This window comes from Nothoprocta perdicaria, unplaced genomic scaffold, assembly GCF_003342845.1.
Source record: "Nothoprocta perdicaria isolate Ctin4 unplaced genomic scaffold, notPer1 scaffold_166, whole genome shotgun sequence".
NCBI lineage: Eukaryota > Metazoa > Chordata > Aves > Tinamiformes > Tinamidae > Nothoprocta > Nothoprocta perdicaria.
Window position 1 is genome coordinate 661,862 of NW_020454827.1, and position 19,269 is coordinate 681,130.

Below are 19,269 nucleotides of genomic sequence, written 5' to 3' on the forward strand. Positions count from 1 at the left end.
GCGCGGCGCGGAGCGGAGGGGCGCCCGGCGGAGCTGCAGCTGCCCGCCGCCATGGAGCCCGACTCGGTGATCGAGGACAAGACCATCGAGCTCATGGTGAGTGCGCCGCCGCCGCGGCCGCCGCCGCACAAAGACCGCGGCCCGCCATGAGGGGCCGTGGGCGCCATCCCCGCGCGCGCTGGGAAGAGAAAATATTATATTAAAAAAGAAAAAAAAGGAAAAAAAAAAAATCCCGAAGCTCGAGGGGAGGCGCAGACCCCAGTGCGGCGGCCCGGGCGCTGCGGCATCCGGCGCCACCGGCCCCCCGGGCCGCCTCCCTGCCCGCAGCCCCCGGCTCGGGCCCAGGCTGGAGGCCGCGGGGCCGGCGGCGTCTCCCGCTCCCCTTGTCCCCCCGTTGCTTTGTTTGCCGTTTAACGTGGGGAGCGCGTAGGTCTGTGTGAGCGGGCAGGAGGGCAGGGAGCAAAAATCGAGTTAAGTTTGGGACTGGGAGAAGCTAGGGAGGAAAACCATAGGAAAAGAGAAAAAAAAAAAAAAAAAGTAAAAGCAGCTTCCACTCGCTTGCTCGTTTGCCATAAGCTCAGTTTGCTTTTCCGTGCAAAATTCCGTGCGGCCCTGCGGAATTGGATGTAAAGCTCCAGTGCTGCATTTGAGGCACTCTGCAAAGCTGTGTGGAGGTCAGTAGAGACATCAGGTTTTTACATTTTTATTTTATTTTATTTTTTCCAGGCAGTATAGTTTTTGCTAATCAAACTCCCCTGGAAAACTTGAGCTTCCTTTGAGTGCTGCCTTTTATCAAGAAGCAAAAAGCGTGTATTTTTTTTTTTCCCCAAATCAGGCATTCCTTTCATTTTGTTTTCCAGCCACTGGGATTCTTGGCTTAAAAACTACTCTTAATGAGCCTGCCTTCTTGATCCGTATTGATTCCTGGAGCCTGCCCTTAAAACTTGGTGCCCTTTGCAGCGTTAGCAGGTTGCACTGTTAAGGCTACTGGCCGCTCTGGAGGCATCTCTTACAGAACAGCTCCTTTATAGCAAAGAGGTCTTCAATTTCAAACATATAAAATGAGTTCCAGTGTTTTTTTTTWATCCTTCTTTTGATAGAGGGTCACCAGGGCCGTGGGTTATATGAGGTTCTAAAATAGACTTTGAGGCTGGAAGGTGCATTGGCCTCCTCTAAGTTCCTTGCTTGTCTCTTTGTAACTGCTCTCCATTTTTAGAAGTCTGCTCTATTTATGACCATGTTGCCCACRAACCGAAGCAAATACAACTCTTGAATGCTTTTAATTGTTTGCTCTCTATTTGCAGCTGGTCCTTCAGAAAACGTTAGCAGAAGGACAAATACTGGGGTTATTAAGATGGGATTTATTCTAGAGAAGGAGGTTTCAGATATGTTTTTACCTCATTCCTAAATATGAAATGTTAWTAGGAAGAGTAATGTGTTTTATAGTTTTCCTGTAGAAAAGGGTACTTAGTAACACTGTAGCTGGTAGTTGAATTTAGTTTCCCTCTTAAACTTTTAGAAGCATAGAAGCGTTTGAGTTGAAGCGTTCCACTAAATTCATTCAGAATCATTTGTAAATGAAGATGTGACCCAAAAAGGCTTGGAAATCTTACGTGCTTTAGAAGGTGAGATTTTTCTGAAGACTTGTTTAAATAGAACAGAAAAAGAGGCATTATGGACAGTGTGATTTCAGCACTATGTACAAATTCAGTTAACTAGTTAACTAGTGTTAACCAGTTGTTAACACTAGTGGCAAACATACCTAAACCAGGGGAGATCTCACCATGACGGACTTTAGCTTCTGTGCTTAAGAATCTCTTTGTAAGGAAGAAGGTTTGTTTACTAAAAGTGAACGTTTTATATCTCTCTGATACAAGAGACTGTATTTTATGTACTTTTGGTACTTGGTGAATTCCCCTAATGCCAAAGGTGAAGCTCTAGTAGATGCAGGTGCCAGAGCTTGATGCAGAAGTTCTGGGTGCAAAGCAAGTGTAATGCCGAGCACCTGATAAATGCGAGATAAGATGTCAACACGCTAATTACATGAGAGCTTCCGAACCTCATGTTCTAGCTCCAAACTCTGCCTGAGCTCCACAGATCGTTTGCCTTTATTAAAAGAAAAATCAGTGATGGAAATAATACAGTTCTTTGTTTAGCTGGAATCCGAGTGAAATATTTGCAGGTTCCAAAGTGGCAGCTTTCATTTGCCATGTGAAAAATCAGCTGTATCTGAAGTAAGCTGTCCTAAAAGACACGTTTAAGATTGTAGATACCATCTTTCGGTTTTACTAAATGATATATCTGGCCTTCACAGTGTTGCTAGGGTTTTTGGTGATGAGCAGTCGGTCTAGTTATGACGCCTCGTGGCTTCCATTTGCCTGTGGTTTCTGTCCCGATAGGCAAGGTGCCCATCACCTGTAGAGTGACTTTGGGAAACGCAAGGCTGCAAGGCCTGGAAATATAACGTATTTTTTGCCTGCGGGAGGTAGAGATTTAGACTAACAGCACCTTCATCAGGGTGGTCATTACATATCCTAGTACGTGCACAGTTTGGGCTAAATGCTTTGTGTGAATGGGCTAATTATTGGAAAACGAGTAGTAATGAGGTAATCCGGAACAGATGGAAGATCAGCTGAAATGATTGATAGAGGTCTTTCTTTCCTGGCTTTGATTTTCCTTTGTGGAATTGGATAACTGCTGCCTTTTTGCTCTTTTCAAGAATCAACCTTTTCTTCTTAGGGTGAAGTGCCAACAACAATGATTTGCAGAAAAAGTTAAAAAAAACCCTACAAATTCTAAATTGTGGAAAAAGAAATCTGTAATGCTCAGTTGCATCCCCTGCATTGTATGCATTTGCCTTGAATACTCGCTCAAAACCTAATGTTTTTCACTTTATTCGACAACTTCACTGAACCATATGTTTATTTTACCAGCAGGCTTTTAAAGTTAGGAGATTGCTAGCACCTGAGTTTGTGCTAAAGTGCTTGTGAATGGATCGTAAGGCAGGAAAATACGGTCCTTATAAACAGGATAAAAAGGTGTGTGTTTCTGAGGTGAGCTATGTAGGGAGAGCATTGAACACCAATCCTTTCCTCTCCGCCCGTGTGCCCACAGGCACTTATTGGACGTGATTCCTGAAGCAGGAAGCCAAGTGTGTGCTAATATTCCCATTTACTGAGCTCATCATCATCTGTCTTTCCCTGTGCCCTCGGTGTGTACACAGTTCTACTAGCAGATCCCCGTGCTGCAGACGTGGCGGGTTAAATTCAGTGCAACAGGGGCTGGGGAAAGGCCATGCTTGGGAATAAAGCTGACAAGCGCTCACACTGTGTTCATTTTTCTATTTGAAGGTTGTATGTGTTTGTACTCCAAATGCTTTTGGAATAATTCTTCAGAGAGTTTACTTTTGTCGTGATAAAAGTGCGGATGCACAACGATCGTATCGGCATCAGGAACAAGGGAGCTGTTATCCAACCTCAAATAGGACAAGGTGTTTGGAAAGCTCTGTGCTCGCTTTGTAGCACAAACAGCTGGTTTTGCAGTTGCTTTTTGTGACCTTCAGTAGTTAAATTAGCAGAGCAGAGGGCTGCATAKCAGATGTGCAAATGTGCTGCCACTAAGATGCTGGATAATTTCATACCAAGGGGGGAAAAAAAAAGGCAAAATGGCTGGAGTGGGAATCTGASAAGGTGGGAACTGAAGAGCAAAGTGGCTGGTAGGAAGGTGCAGAAGAGACTTTGGGGCTGGGGAGGTCGGATCTGCGCTGCCACAGGGGCTGTCACACTGACAGTCCCACTTCAGCGGTGCCTGTAAGAGGAAGAACGGGGCTCTGAAGAGATGGGATTGCTGCGACTTTGGCAGCGGTGCAGAAAAATGGGAAGGAAGAGCATAAGAACACGAATCGAACGAGACAAGCGAGCTCTGAGCCAGCAGAAGGGTGATGAAATGAGGGAAGTGGACAGGAGTGCGGAGAGCTGCCCCTTTGGGGAGGGGTTAGTGGAAGCGGCCAGAAAATGGGACTGGGAGGGGACATAGAGAATATAAAGATGCAGAACAGAGGATACAAATTAAAAATCTGAAACACTGCCTGGCCGTTATTATGGCAGCAGCCATCAGCTTGGACAGATGAAGAAAAACTGCAGATGCTCCATTTGGAAGGAAAAATGTGAAATTAAATTGCTTTTGGTTACTTAATGGAGGAAGCTTACGGCTTCTTCGTGAGACCAAAGGTTTTGCCAGAGGTTTTTGAAATCTTGGTAGAGATGCTGAGATCTTTGCCTCACTGTTAAGTTTTCACAGATTACTAATTTCTCCAGCTTTTGCAATCGTGCTGAGCAAGCAAGCTGCAGCAAATCATCCTATGGCCTGAAAAAATCCACATTAGAGCCTGTGAGCTGCTGGATAGTTGCAGGGCACTGTGGTGGGGCCGTAAGGTCCTGAATTGTGCTCCTGGATCCTGCTGCAAAACACACCTTGGCCTTGTCAGCGTTTCAGAGCCTCTTGACCGTGTTTCCCTTGAGCAGAGCTGTGAATRCTGCCGTTTTCAGGTCCCCAATAAGCACTGCTCCTTATCCAAGCCAACTAACCTGACTCCTTATAAGCTGCACCCTTAGAGACACCAGGGGTGTTATTTAAAGGCTGGCTGTATCTTTGCGTTTCATGTGTGTTTTCTAAAACACCTTCGCTGCTTGTCCTGCAGCGCATTCCCTTTTATTGCTGCTGGAGTTAGAGGTCATTGCTGCTTTGACGCTTTCAGGCCCCRCTTGCTCTGTGGCTTGGAGAGCTCAGGCAGGAGCGCAGGCTTTCCAGGCTGAGGAGGGAATGGAGGTTGCAGCGGGTGTGCCAAGGAGAAGAGGGCTGTGTGGGAGAGAGCAAGAGGCTGTGGTTGGAAGAAGGCTGTTCTGTGGCAAGTCTTTTACTTTCTAAAGGGGGAAATGGGAGGGAAATGAGATTTAAACGAGTGATTTAGACTAATGCTGATTAATAGCAATACTTACATTCTGCCTTTATTTTCTGTGGTGTTTTCTTTGCACTAATGCCGCTGTTTATGTTGTCATATAATCTGATGTATTTTTTTTTTTCAGTTTGATTGTGGGGTATTGATAGCGCTTTATCGTTCAGTGAAAATCCCCTCCTGGAAAATCCCGTCCTTCCCGAGCGCATGGGTGTATGTAGCCCTCCATGGTGTGACATTTGACAACCCACTCCATCTTCCCGTGCTACTTTTTACATGCTTCCCAGTGTGAGTAGTACGGACCAGATACAGCAAAACGTAACTCGCTCTTTCTTATGTGTCACCTAGCAAAAAGCCCCGTCTCTTTTTGAAACCTTAATTTGCTTCTCATTCAGGCTAAATAAAAATGCATGTTGCTTTTTCCCTGCTTTCTTAATGCAAAGCCCCCCAGGAAGCTGCATCCTTGTGCTTCTACCTGCCCTGAAACCCTGAAGCTTTCCTTGGGGCTCAAAGAAAAGCTCAGCTTTGTACAAATAGAGCCCTGGATGGTGGGGTCTGGGTAGGTACCACTGCTGGGGCTAGAGACCAATGTGCTCCGTGTGAACCGTGAACAGTGGCTGGGGTCRGTTTTTAGCTGAGACAGAGTTGCAGAATTTTGTTCGTTCAGTGGCTTGGAGAAGCAGGACAGCTGCATGTGCGGCTTAACAAATCGTGTGACGCTTCTGAGTTGTTGAAGGGTTCTTCTATATTGAGTTTTGGTGCAAAATAAGGTGTCAACTTGTGTGTCTTTCCCTGAGGTGCATGTTTGTGTGTGGAGATGGCCTGCCTGGTGACCACCTTTCCGTCATGTCTAGAGAAAATACGTGCTGCTTTGTGACAATCTGTGTTCAGAATCTGTTGGCCRAGTTTTCAAAACCCGCTAACTTGGAATTCCAGCTTGTAGCTACTAGAGATGCTTTTGAAGAAGTTCTATCTGGACAGCAAAGGGCTAATYGGGGAAACTTGGTATTCAAGTAGTCTCCATCACTCCACTCCTCCGCAAGAGGAAAATCAGCTCTGGGTTGTAACGCTCCCAAGTAACTTGAAGGAAGGCCCTCATGGTGAAGTGCCTCTCCTAGCATCTCCCTGGCTCTGTTACTCAGCAAATCGGGTCATTTCTATCATTCTTAGCGGTCTTGTTGCTGAGCTGGGTGGCTGTACTTCTGAGTCAYGCGCCTGGACATCCTCTCGCTTTCCTTGGCAGCCTCCTGAGTCGTAGCTGGGGCGCTCCAAGCTCGGGCGCTCCAAGCTCGGGCACCGCTTCATCCTTGAGACGCGCTTCCGGAACAGAATATTAATTTACTCTTGATAAGCACAAAATCAGCCCCCGAGGTAGCTGCTCCCGGCCTCCGGCAGCCCGGCCAGCCGCAGAGCTGGCTGCCCTCGCCGTGAATCGCCGCAGCTTCTGCCATCCCCGTCTGTGCTAGAGTTTTGATAMGCGGGGCATGAAAAACCACTCAATTCATTTTCAGGAGAGGCTCGTGAGGAAAGGGGAAGCGTGAGAGAAAGCGGTGGCGTTTCTGCTGTGGATCTGACAGAATTCTGCTCGAGAGCACAGCACTGTTTCTGGCCATTTTCCCTAATATTTTCTAGGCTTTATAGCCAACTTTTTGATGGCTCTAGTCTCTGTGATGTGTTTCCATCATTCTGTTGGATGCATGAGCTTTCTGCAGACTCATCCACTCTAAGATACTACTGTTCAGTTTACTTCATTTCAACTAATTGAGTCATTTTTATACCCCGTCGTGCTACTGAAAGAGCTGCATGAAGTCCTTTTTCATCTTCACCAGAGAGTAAGGAATAATGTTTCCCATTCCATCAGGACCAATGTGCCTTATCTTACTCTCCTATTTCTAGATTTTTTTTTTCAGAGATAGTGAAAATATAGTGAGGTTTTGCATCTTTTGAATCATAAAGTATCTTGAAGGTTGCATCTTGGTGCTRCTGGTACGTGAGGAAAGTTGGATTGGCCGGAGCTGGGAAGAAGGTTGATAGTAACCTCAGTGAAGCGCTCCGGGATGTGCATGTGGCTGAGTTAGCAGACCTGTGTGCTGTGAAAGTGTTTTGAGAACCTGTGTGTTAGCACCTGGCAGGCGGTGGTGCATGTTGAAGGCAGCGGTTGGAGCTTCAGCAGTCGCTCTGTGGTTTAGCCTGTAATTCCTTCTTGTCCATTCTAATCCCTGTGCAGAGCGAGCTCTTCCCCGGAGCGTTTGTGCTGGGTTGCCTGATCCAGGCCRCGGGAAGGAGCGATTTCTTGTCTGTAAATGAGTTTCTTTGTCTTAGATCCACCAATCCCGCTAGTTTAGTGGCTGTTGCCCTGGTGAGGGTCCCTAGGCTGCCTTGTCTCCCACCCAGCAGTAGGAATACGTACTGGGGGACTCATTCAAGCAAGAAGTAGATGCTTCAAGCTGAAGATGATCGGCTGCTCTCTTTTAACAGACAAGTCTGAGAAGGAAACCCCATTCGAATCCCCTTTCATTCTGGATTGGTGGATCTGAAGCCCAGAAACAAAGTTTCAGGTAAGAAGCCACCCTGTACTCTCTCTTGCTGCTTCTGCTTAGTTGAGTTTGTCTGCGCATTCAGTACCTCGCTTAACTGCTTCGCGTGCCCCACGGGGTAGAGCGCACCAAGGTAGCCGCTGATGTGAGGTTAGGGTAAGAAAGAGCAAATTCAGTCACACATGTGGGCTTTGCTAGGAAATTTCAGGTCTAACCTGCCAGGTAGTTCTAGGACCACGCGGTGAACTTGCCTCCCGTGGAGCCAGCAAGCGATATCTCCAGGTACGGGGGCACACAGCAAGTGCCATGTGGTTCTCACTTCCACGAGGAGAAGGGAGTCTGTGGGGTGACTTGGATCTTCTCAGTGGAGTTCAGAAAAGCCATAGCCTTCTGCTCTGATTCACCGCTGCCTTTTTCTCATGACTTCATCAAAACTGCAGAGAGCTTTCTCCACTTGTTTGTATTGCAGATTCCAGCGCTATCCTGTTGAAATGACRTTTAAATTTCTATGGTGGGCAGCACTTGGAGTCAGCCTTTTAAATCCTTAACCAGCTTGCAGCTTAAAACTCCCCTTTTATTTGCCTTCAAAACCCACGCAGGCCAGAGGCAAGGCACGTTTTCTTTAGGGTTATAGCAGGGTTATTCCAGAGKAGCATGTCTCTTTGGAGTCATCTCCATCGTGGGACTTTGAGGGTTGGGAATGGCTGGAGCAGGCTGTGATACATTATCTTGAAAACAAATTTGTAAGGTATCCRTGGGCATTGGGAAGGAAGGACTGTTTCACCAAGACTTGCCTCGAGTGTCAGGGTGAATTTGAGCCCTGAACCTCTCCTACCACCCGGCTTCCTTGCAAGTTAGAGCTTTAACCAGCTTGTCACCTCGTTTCTGAGGTTCTCCTAGGCTGCAGCGGGTCTGCCTGCACAGCTCCTCTTGATAATAATACCACTAAGCTGCTTGAGTCTTGCGCATTCCTTTGTAGACAGCTATTAAACCAACTCTTAAGGCATCCATCTTTTTAATACGCTGTGGAAGAAGCTCTCCTAGGYGGTGTTGGTAATATGTATTGTTTTAGCTGTGCATCTGTTTTGCTAGTCTGTTTTTGTTTTGCCGAAATCGTACTCGAGTTTAATTAACAAATATATAAAATGAGTTATCCTTAGGCCAGTGTTGTTTCCTGGCTTGATTTTGGGGCTATGTGAGTTGTACTTGGTTATGTGGAAAGATCTTGGGCCTGTTTTTTCTAAGTAAAATTCAGTGCTTTCAATGGTGGAAGTCGGAGGGAAATGCTCAGTAACTTCAGTCTGACATACTCCTTGACGCGTCTTCTCGTTATCAGCTTGAATTTGTCCCACATACCAGTCAGGCTGCTCCCGCCCTTGGAGCTTCCCTGCGAAACAAAACCTTGCAGAATACTGGCTGTTCTGCACTGGCCACCCTCAAAATGAGGGAATGGGGAATCAGAAGTGAACCTGACATTTTTAACAATGAAAACTGAAACGAGGAAATAATTTAAAATACAGGCAGAAAAAGGGGAAGCTTAACTGTGTACTCAAGTTAGCCAATATCATGATATTAAATATTATAACTGTTCATTCTGAAACATGAGACGGTCCTATGGAAAGCCGTAGTAATGTTAAGCTGAGCTTGAGTGCAAGTGCATGCAGGCTTAGTCCTGGTCCAGGCTTTGTAAAACTCTTTAGTTCTTTTTTTAGGTAAAATATAAGGCTACTTTCAAAGGCTATTTAAATAGTCCTCTGCAGTCTTTGAAATCATAGAATCATAGAATGCCGAAGGTTGGAAGGGACCTCAGAGGTCATCGAGTCCAACCCCCCTGCACACACAGGGTCACCTAGAGCACGTGGCACAGGGCTGCATCCAAGCGGGTTTTAAAGATCTCCAAAGAAGGAGACTCTGCAACCTCTCTGGGCAGCCTGTTCCAGTGCTTTGTCACCCTCACAGTGAAGAAATGCTTCCTTAAGTTCCCGTGGAATGAAAACCCTGGATATGAATTTAATATTTCATTATGTACCAGTAACCCAGACTTTATCTCGACAAATGTGGCCCAATTAAAGTCCGCTGCATGTAGATTTTGGATGAGATTTTTAGATCCTGGTAGTGTGTTAGATAACAAGCCCTCAAAGTTAACACAGAGAAGAATTTGAGTCAACTCTGAATGTGTTAATGGGGTTTTCAGCCCCTCTTTTCCTCTGTGTGTTGAACTTTTCACTTGATTTCTGCTGTTCCCGTGAGCCGTTGCAGGTGCCTCGGCAGCCTTGGCACTGGGTTTTGGGTGTGCTGCTGCCTTCAGCCGCGCGCGAGCCCCTGGGCTCTGTTACCTTAGAGGACGGGGAGGACTGTGCCCCTCAAAGGGCCATTGCTGTGTGAAGGGGGATCTGTTAATGCAGGAAGGACTGGCAGGGTTTTAAGSCTCTAAAAGTGTAGTGGTTCGGAGCTATGCACATGGAGGGAGCRAAGGCTGGTGAAGATGCTGTGGGTCTGGGGAAATTCAGATTGATCTCAGGTAGCACCGAATGACTTGGATGGGAATGTGTTAGGATTTTGCCCTAGAGAAAATCCCCCTTCTCTTGTATCCTCCTGAAAAGGTGATACTGCATCTCAGCCTTATCCAGAGGAGTAAATTATAACGGAGTAAGATTGTTCCTTTATTCAAGGAAAGCGTTAATAATCTTTTTCTCCYGAACCCCTGTTCCTTTTGCACCACTTATTTTGCTGTAGCAACCATTCTTTGATCTCCAGGAGCAGCATGGGACTGCATTATTGATCATCCTCCTGGGAATTCAGTGTCCTGTGTAGAAGAACCAAGTGGTAATGAGGAGAACTGGTTTGATGAACTGATTTCTCATTTGTCTTGCTTCAAATCCCCTGTTCTCTCCCCAAATGCAGGAAGCTTGTGTGCAGACCCGCAGTGACAGCTTGGAGGAGGCATCATGGAACAGATTTTCSTTGAATTATCTAATTTTGTTTTTCATTTACCTAATTTTTTTTCTAGGGCATTTTGCTCTGCTGCTAGTACTTATCTTTGGGAAATGTATTTTACGTTGGTAATTCAGCGCATGCAGCAAAACTGAAGAATAAATTAAAAGAATGAATTGTTTCTCTAAAGACAAACTTTTCTGACTTGAATGTAGCCCTTCTTAAAGCTTAACAAGCCTGTGAAACCTGCTGCCTTTTGATAACACTTTGCAAGAACGATGCCTTCCAAAGTGGTCASTCAGGTCTGTGTATGCGATTGCATTTGGAGGGGGGAAAAGCTAGATGTGGTGCCACTGGTTCAAACAGACTTGCATGGAGCGTGTGAATATGCTGCACATCTCAAGAGACAACTTGGAAATGCAAAAAGGAAGGGACCCAAGTGCTGCTCTTGGTCAGCCATAAATTATTTGGCTTGCAGAGCTCCTCAGCAGAGGTGCTCGGTGCCAGGCCCAGCGCAGCGAGGGTGCCCCTTGTGGAAYATGCCGTGTTTGTGGCCTGTGCACGTGGACGTGCACAGAAGTGCCAGGTAAGATCCAGGTGCTCTCCCATCTAGCAGAGAGGCTTGTGCTCCAGCAGCAACTCCCTGCTCAGTGCACAATCAGCCTGATGGCCTTTGGACAGTGGTGCTGGTTTACAGCCTTTTCACCTTGTTGGGGCTAATGCCTGCTTATCGATTTGTTTTTTATTTTGGGAAGATCAGAACTTAATGTTCCAGTTGACCAGTGGTCATGCTGCTTTCATAGTGAGGCTGTCCCGAAGTGGGTTGGCTTTGCAGATTGCCCCATTTTGCAGCCTTAAATCTGAGCTACCAGGAGATGGCTCTGCCCTTCCCACATACAGCCCAAGTCCCCGCTGTGGATCTCCAGTTTTCTGTAGTAAATGCTAATAGAAAAGAAAAAAGGAACAGTGGAAGTATCAGCTATATGGGAGCAGACCCGAAACAAAGCGAACTGAACAGTAAATTCAGTGCCAAAGAGCCCATTAGCTTCTTAAAGCTGAAACACGAAGCAAATTCAGAATGAGGGCTTAAAATTTTCAGTTACACTTGATTTTGCCAATCTGAAACTCCTCGTTCTCTGGAAAGCCAGGCCGTAACTCGGCTTTGTGAGGAGCTGCTTTGCTGCCAGGAGGCAGTTGGGAAAAGCATTTGAGGCTCCAGGATTTCTAAGTCTGAATGGYTGGTTAGACTCTTATGCCTAATTGCATTTTTTTCTTTTATTGTAGATTGCATAAGCGAAAAAGTCTTTATGGAAAGACTGGATTGATTGGATTACAGTGGTATTTGAGAAGTTAAATGAGTTAGATTCTTCATTTGTTTTATTGTATTTTTCTTCGGTTGTAGATTTTCCCTTCCCTCCTTTTCCCCTTCCCTCTCAAAAAAAATATTGATCTCTMTCTAGAAACTCATTTACAAAATGATGGTGGCCGTTTGCTTTAATAACAGAATTTTTCAAGCTCCAAGCATACTACTGAATTTGGTTTCCTTGCATTATCTTGCTGAGGTAAAATTTGTGTAGTTTTGGTGGAGAAGTCCCAACGCCAGGATTTTAGCACTCGAAAAACCTTCGAGGAATCAGACTTCTGGTAATGCAAGTGTTGATATTCTTAACAATTAACACTGTAATATTTCCATCACTGTTCTGCTTGGAGGTAATTCCTGGTTTTGGAGGCAGCTAAGCCAAAAGTTACTTGCAGAATGCAGAAAGTAGGCTTCCTACCTCCGCCCTAAAGGAAATTAGTGACCAGTCTGTCACTTACTGCAGGTAGGAGCACTGCCCCATATTTTAACTTTCATTAAATAATTTCTTAGCATCTGGCACTGAAGACAGAAGTTATTCTTTTTGCTGATACCATGTGGAACTCTACGTGGTGTTSTGAGCTAGCAAACACTTGCAGAGGTTCCCAGGATTTGCCATTTAAGATSGAAACTTAAATCTGGAAATGCAGTTCCTGAGGTTAGGAGACCCAAGCGATGCTTTTTATAGAATAACAAGTTATCACCTAATAAGTGTGTTATCCTCTCGTGAGGCATCTAAGGTCAGCAGAATAGTTTCTGCAGTTGTTTTTATTCCTTGGCTCTCATTCCGTCCTTGTTCCGACCACGGGCAGTTCCATCCTTCGGTTTGGCCTCTCCTCCCAAATAACATATTTAAATGAACTAGGTGGGGAAGATCTCCATTGAGCTGGTTAAAGCCCGTAGCATTTCCAGGCTTTGTGGATATCCAAAGGGTAGATATCCAACCTTTATGGACATCTGCAGCATGGCTTTGGACAGGAGCTGTTCGGTACGTGGATTCAACCGCAGCCGTTGTCRCCAGCCCGGTTGGGCACAGGACAGCCAATAGTGTTGAGTGTCTGAGGGAAAGTCACTTCAAACTGCCTAAGTATTGACTTCCTAAAGCTTTTTTYCCTTTTATTTTTAATTGTTTTCCCCAATTAGGTGGTTTTCTCCGAGATGACAAAGRTGTTTGTCCCCCGCTTTGTTGGTAGCTGCTGCGCTGGCGACTCGACTGAAGCTGCCTAGGGAGCCTTCGTCCAGAGGCTGCTTTTCTGTTCCTTTCCCCTTTCCCAGTCTTTGCTCCATGCTGTTCCAACTCCCTACGATCCCTCCCTCCCCACAAGGGAACCAGGAAGGCGCGAGCCTGGGTTGAGACTATCGTTATTCGACAATTAAACATTTATGACGAGCAGCTCCCGTTCAGGCAGGGTCAAGAAACAGCCTGGCAGCGAAGCACACGAACATTTGCACGTTCCTGTTTTGGGGGGCAGCAGAATGCAAGATTTAAAGTTGTAGCTTGGCAGTGCCACTGCAGTTGTGTCGCATGGTTTTATAAAATCCTTTCCCTCGGAGTTTCGTAACACCATGGAAAAGCTTTTTGTGGCTTAAACGTGGCATGGGAATGACTTCTTTCCGTAGTATCTTTTGAAGTGTATTAAAAAAGTGCTCTYAAGTTACCCATTATTTCTCTTAGGTTCTTTATATTGAGCTTACTTAAAGTAGGCCCTAAAACCAGTTATAACCAGTTATAGTTTGTAGAGCCCTCAAGTCCAACTGCGGTCTGAGCAAGTAAGTGGGAAGGTTTTAGGTATAGATTCATTATACACATGATTTTGCATGGCTTATTTTAAGCTCTAAGGGGACCAAGTTGTTACACTTCTTGGCCAATGATTTTTTGTTTCCCRAATTTCTGCTTAGTGATGTGAGCAAAATTTGTCTTTTTGAACTGAAGCAAATTGGAATTTTTGAAGATGTTTGCGAAGCAAAAACTTGCTTGGGCTTTACCAAATATCCGCAGAGATGCACTGAATTTTGGTTCAGTGTTGTGGAACCGCCATTCAAATAGTGCCCCAAATTGGTCGAATAGTGAAGTACATAATAAAGAGAATATCCTCGTTATATGCATTTTTTTTCTCAAAAATGCACCAGAGATATAAATGTATTTTTGTTCTTCTAGCATTCCTGGTTGAAAAAAAATTTAAAAATCTGCCTCTCCGTAGTAATATCAAAGATATTTGTGGAATCTGTTGAAATTAAGAAAGTTCCTCTAATATCAATACCGCACTTCTAAATTAAAATTGAAGTGTGTGTGGGGGAGAGTCAAAATCAACTCCTGCAAGGCAGCCAGCTTAATGACTTGGGACCTGAGTGAGAAATGATGCTTCTCCAAACTTAAAAGATGAATCCTTTAATAATGCAAGATTGCCTAATTAAGGCAAAGGGAAGGAAAAATTAATGCAATTTAGCATGGATATTGATGCACCTCTGCTTGAAGTGTGTGCAGCTCTTCGTTGCATTGAAGTACATGACCCCAGACATCCCTGTTTACTTGCAGCCTCCTACAGGATCAGCAGAGGGGGCAGCCGTGTGTGATTTCTTCCCCCTTTGGTGCCGCTAGGATCATTCCCTTCCTCATTTTGCTTTCTCATTTCTCCTTAGCAATGGGTGAAAACCTGGAGCTCTCTTGGTTTTATTCCCAATGTTTGAAATAGAGATTTTAACCTCATGGGTTACTCTGGTTGTGGCCCCTTCCCTATAGTCCTGGTGCAATAAATGCTTTCCCTGGGTCCTCTCCTGTGCTTGTTCTACTTTTAACTCTGATATGTGTGGCTCTCCCTCCCTCCCTCTCCCTCCCTCCCTCTCTCCCTGTTTTGGTATTTGTTGTACCCAAATTTCAACAATATTRAAAGCTGAAAATAGAAGTGACGATATTAAAATACCAAATTTCAGAGCTGGTGGTATGTCCTACTTCACTGTGGGAGAAGGGATCTTTTGCATTTGACCTCCCCTAGTGACTAATGTGGCCGTGAGGGGACCYGTGGGGTAGGATCACAGAGCCCTCCAGGGTCTGGGACTCTGTCTTCTCCACACATCTTCCCATTAGATTTCCAAACTTTTCCTAACTTCCTGTGTCAGCAAGTTGGAGCCCGCCCTTAACCCGGCTCCTTCTCCCCTCTGGTGCTCTGAGTAATAAACATCACTAGGGGACAGCGTGGCTTTTGGGGGACGTGCGACTGAAAATATTTAGGCTACTTTCCCCTCATGAAAAGGCTTTCCCTGTTAAAGGTGCTGCTTTTTGGGGCGCAGCATCAGCGGCCCGACGTGTAGCCTGCGAGCTCCAGAGCCTGCCCCAAGGGGCGACAAGGCCTCACCGCCCGAGGGGCCGCCGCCAAAGCGCCCGCTGTGCCAGCACCTCTTTGCGGGCGAAGCTGAAGCCCCAGGGAGCCGCCTGGGCCGGGCCTGTTGGTCTGGACGGGTCCGTGGGTGTCCCCGAGCCACGGGACACCTTCCCGGCAGGGCCTTGCGCTCCCCTCGGCGGCCCTGTGTGCCTCTCCCAGCCCACGGGAACGTACTAACGAGTTGCCTGCCTGAAGTGATTTGTTGTGGCATCTAACTGCTTCTTCTCTTCCTTCCTTTTTGTCACCCTGCAGTGTTCTGTGCCAAGGTCTTTGTGGCTAGGCTGCTCCAACCTGGTAGAGAGCATGTGCGCACTGAGATGCCTGCAGAGCATGCCCAGTGTCAGATGTCTCCAGGTGCCTTTCTTCTTTCTTGTTGTAAATGTTATGCTGTTGAACTTTGTTAAACGCTCAGGGCTCTCGTTTAAATCGAACTGTTAAAGTCTGCTAAATGTGTTTTGATTTTTTTTTTCTTTTTTTTTTTTTTTTCCTTTTCTGCCTCCTTTATTTTACTCTTTTCTGGCCTCTCCTGCTTGACAGTGTCGCGGGAGGGAGGCCCGAGAGCCGCTGCAGAGCTTCTGCTCGGTGGGAGGGCTGCCCGGAGCTGTTCTGTTTCACTGCCTGTTTACTCCAGTTGTGATATAAGTAGCCTAGTTGTGCATGTTGCCTGCTATGTTTTGCTTTCTTGTCTAATTTAATATATATTTATATAGCCTAATGAGCTCTGCCATTTCTCTTAATTGCAATGAACTGACTAGCCCATTTTGTGATTTCCTGTCGAAAGGATAAGCGTTTTATTTTCATTTTTGTCACTAAGTGTGTGCTCCTGGTTATAGTATTATATTGCAGCCCTTGCACATATTTGAATGCCCCCGAGTTAGCCTGTGCCTTTGTGAGATGCTGTTAGCTTAGCTTAAAAGCTCCAGAGCTAGGGATGGGGATTTGAAGGCTGCTAAATCACAAGTTTCCTTTCTGCTGTTTTCTTCTAGTAACCTGGGTAAGCTGAGCCTGCCCAGTCAACAGATGGGACAATAATTTCTATCTCTTTCCTGCTGAGGGTGGGATTGAAAAATGTATCTTATACAAGGGAGGGGTTTATTCCAGTGAACACTGTTGAATTCCCCCCAGGGTACTTGGTGTGGAAAATAGATGTAGAGCAGGTGAAATAAATAGATGTAGAGCTGTGGTCCTTSCTGAGCTGTTTCAGAATGTGATGTTTCTAACAGAATGTGATTTGCTATTTAATAATGTTATCTTTTCTAACGCAGTAGCTGTGGTTCAGCCTCTCCCGTGGGCAGACCGAGTGCTTGGAAGCAGTTGCTTTTGTGAATGAGAACTTCAGCAAACTGACTTGTGTTTGAAATCTTCAGGTCAGATGTGGGAGAACATGAACATCCTAGTGCAGAAAGTGGCCGGGTAGCGCACAGCCTGCAAAAAGCTCTTGCAGAGCTGGACTCCTTGGCTTTTGGGGTTAATTTTCTTACCTCCTTTCTCCATCGTCTTTGGATTTGTCGTTACACGGTTTGGCCCTTGGAGAATACAGACAGTTTTGCAGTTCTGTCTTGCAAGTGTGGTTTGTGCAGGAGACATCACATTCTGAGTTTCTATATATTAATTCCAGTATAAAATCCCAAACAATATGTCAGTGAGYGCACACAGGAGATGGGAAGCATGATTGAACAGGTGTTGCAGATGAACAATTGAAAAAGCAAGGCTAATGAAGCTGTTACGTCGGGAGATGTGTCACATTGGAGGGTTACTCAAACACAGGGGTGTCTGTTGTTTGCAGGAGTTATGACAGGTCTTTTGGCTTTAAGGAAAACTCAGCTTTGCCCTCCCTGTCCCTCCGGGCACCTGTTTGCTGTATGTAGCAATAAAGCTCCCAGGGTATTTTTTACTATCTATCAGTGATGATTAAGAGTGTACAAATAAGAGTAAGCACCTTGCTGTGGGAGTCATCTCAGTTTCCAGGTCGCAGGAATGACTTTGAAGTGGGATTGCTGCCAGCAGCTTCCCCTCTCCACATGCTGCAGGTCCCAGGCRTCACTGCTGAGCAGCCTCTCCTGCCTGGACAGCGTCCTGGAGGGATGGAGTCCCTCTGGAGCAGAGCCCTTGGGGAGGTTTCGGGAGCGAGTGGTGCCCCTTTGGGTCGGGCTTGGGAGAGCTGCAAGCAGGAGGAAGGGCTTTGTGACCCTTTTAGAAGCACGTGTGGATTGTTCCTCCCTTTGCGGTTCTTCTTTCAGGCCTGTAACTCGGATACTGCTCTAAAGGGAACCTGAAAATGGAAGCGATGGCAGCTGTTCCCCCCGACACACACAGAGCCCTATTTATCTTTTGTTTTCTGACATGCTGATGCCCTTCGTTGCTTTCCCAGCTGTGGATCCGCCCATAAAGCCAGGCAGGACTCATGTACTCAACAGGTCTTTGGTCCCTGACACACGTTTGAGCAAAGCAAGGGTGGTTCGTGGGGGACAGAGGGGAAATCATGGAGCCCTTTGGTTCAGTGCTGCATGAAGTGTGACTCCCTCTTGGCCTTGTGCACGTGGAACAACTAGTGCTTAGACCAGAATGAAGCCRGGCAAAGCCCTAACTTTGGAGCAGAATTCCTACAGGAAGCTTTTATTGCATCTTAGCCCTTTTCCAGAGCATTTAAAAAAAATGTGTCTTGTCCAAAGTGTGTCTTGTCCAAAATGGCTCAATTTTGGAGTTCCCCCCTGTGGTGTTTTTCCTCTTTTTCAGTTAATTGCATTGAAGATGCTCAGCCTGGCCGTGTTTAGCTCGTGCTCTGCGGCGCCACAGTCTCCTTGCCGGGCGCCTGGTGTTCCCATGCCCGCGGTGCCGCCAAGAGCCCCGGCCCCTCCGGACCTTCCCGCTGGCAGCCCCTTCCTGAGGGTTTCCGCCTGGCTCATCCYGCAGTGGTGATCTGGCCTTGCCCTGCATCCCACCCTGGTGCCAGGAGGCCCTAGGAAAGCTCAGATCTTGCCACTATCCTTCCTGCTCGTGGATAAAATACCAGCATATTGATTTACTTTCCATAACTGGAAGCTGTCTGCACAAAAATGCAATCTTAAAAGCTTTTTAAACGGCCTGATACATAATTTATTACTGTTCAGAGGAACTTTGTTTTCCAATAACAAGTGGAGTTATGAAGCATTAGTGTCTTAGTGTTCATTTTGTAGGATAATATTACCTGCAAAGGAAACTTTCTCTTAGCAAGAAGAAATCTCAGCAYTATTGCTGCTGAACTAGGGCCCAGAGGAGAAGAGTTTAACCTTCTCTTTATTTATTGATAAGGTGCACTTTAACTTGCTGAGCTTCTTGCGTGCCCTTCTTGACTTCTTGGGAGATTCCCTTGCGTGAGGTTGCTCTTTGGATGCCCAACGGGAACATGAAAGCAGCRGTTCCAACTGGGGTACATCCTACTGGGCAATTACGTCTCACTGACATGAGACCTTCTGCACCCTAGGTTTTATAGTGACAGTATCTCTTGTTAGACAAGCTCAGACATGAAGCAGTATKCTCAAAATTCCTTTTTCTGCGCTGCATGAAATTCCAAATTAGAAAATAGCTGCTCGATGTGTCCTCTAGGTGCTTCTGCACGGGCTGCTCTGAGGGGCAGCTGTTGGAGGGAACTGAACAAGCCCAGACAACTGCTTTTCTTCTCTTTGCCTAGAAATCACTTACTAATGCCTCTTTGACGTGTTTTCTGGTATTTTGCCTTGAAACAGTGGGACTGCAACCATTCCCTTTTGGAGCAAGTCCAGCAGGTCCATTAAAAAGACATGCCTATTAGATTCTTTTCTTTTTTTCTTTTTTTTTTTTTGAAGGAACGTAATGTTCTATCCAATATCTGAAATATTTTGACTTGACCCTCTTCTAAACAGGCTGCTTTCTGCCATGGAAAGCTTTAAAACAAAGCACAGCATTATAAAAACAGTGTGTCTGTACAAGTAGGCTGCTCATTATATGCAGCGCCGCGGCTCTAGGTCTGGATTACTGCGTCTGTAGGTTGGTGCTGAAAACATCCATTTCTTGCCTCCAGTTGAGCAGCACTAGTTCCTCACAGTATTGACCCATCCTCGTTGAATCTGGAGTAGCCTTTAAAAATTA

At 46.0% G+C, this 19,269-nt stretch overlaps 1 protein-coding gene across 3 annotated transcripts in view; it reads left to right on the forward strand.

Moving 5' to 3' along the window:
- Positions 1-16: 16 nt before the first annotated feature.
- FBXW11 (F-box and WD repeat domain containing 11) overlaps positions 17-19,269 on the forward strand; it is a 56,953-nt gene continuing 37,700 nt past the window's right edge. Inside the window, exons 1-2 of one of the 3 annotated variants that reach the window (XM_026035718.1) lie at positions 51-96; positions 7,433-7,512. Coding sequence is in view for 2 of the 3 variants with exons in the window: in XM_026035716.1 (XP_025891501.1) it covers positions 15,466-15,516 (51 nt within the window). In the remaining variant the exon portion in view is untranslated. Of the gene's footprint in view, positions 97-7,432; positions 7,513-15,450; positions 15,517-19,269 lie in introns of those variants that run through there. The other 2 variants (XM_026035717.1, XM_026035716.1) reach the window with 2 other exon arrangements.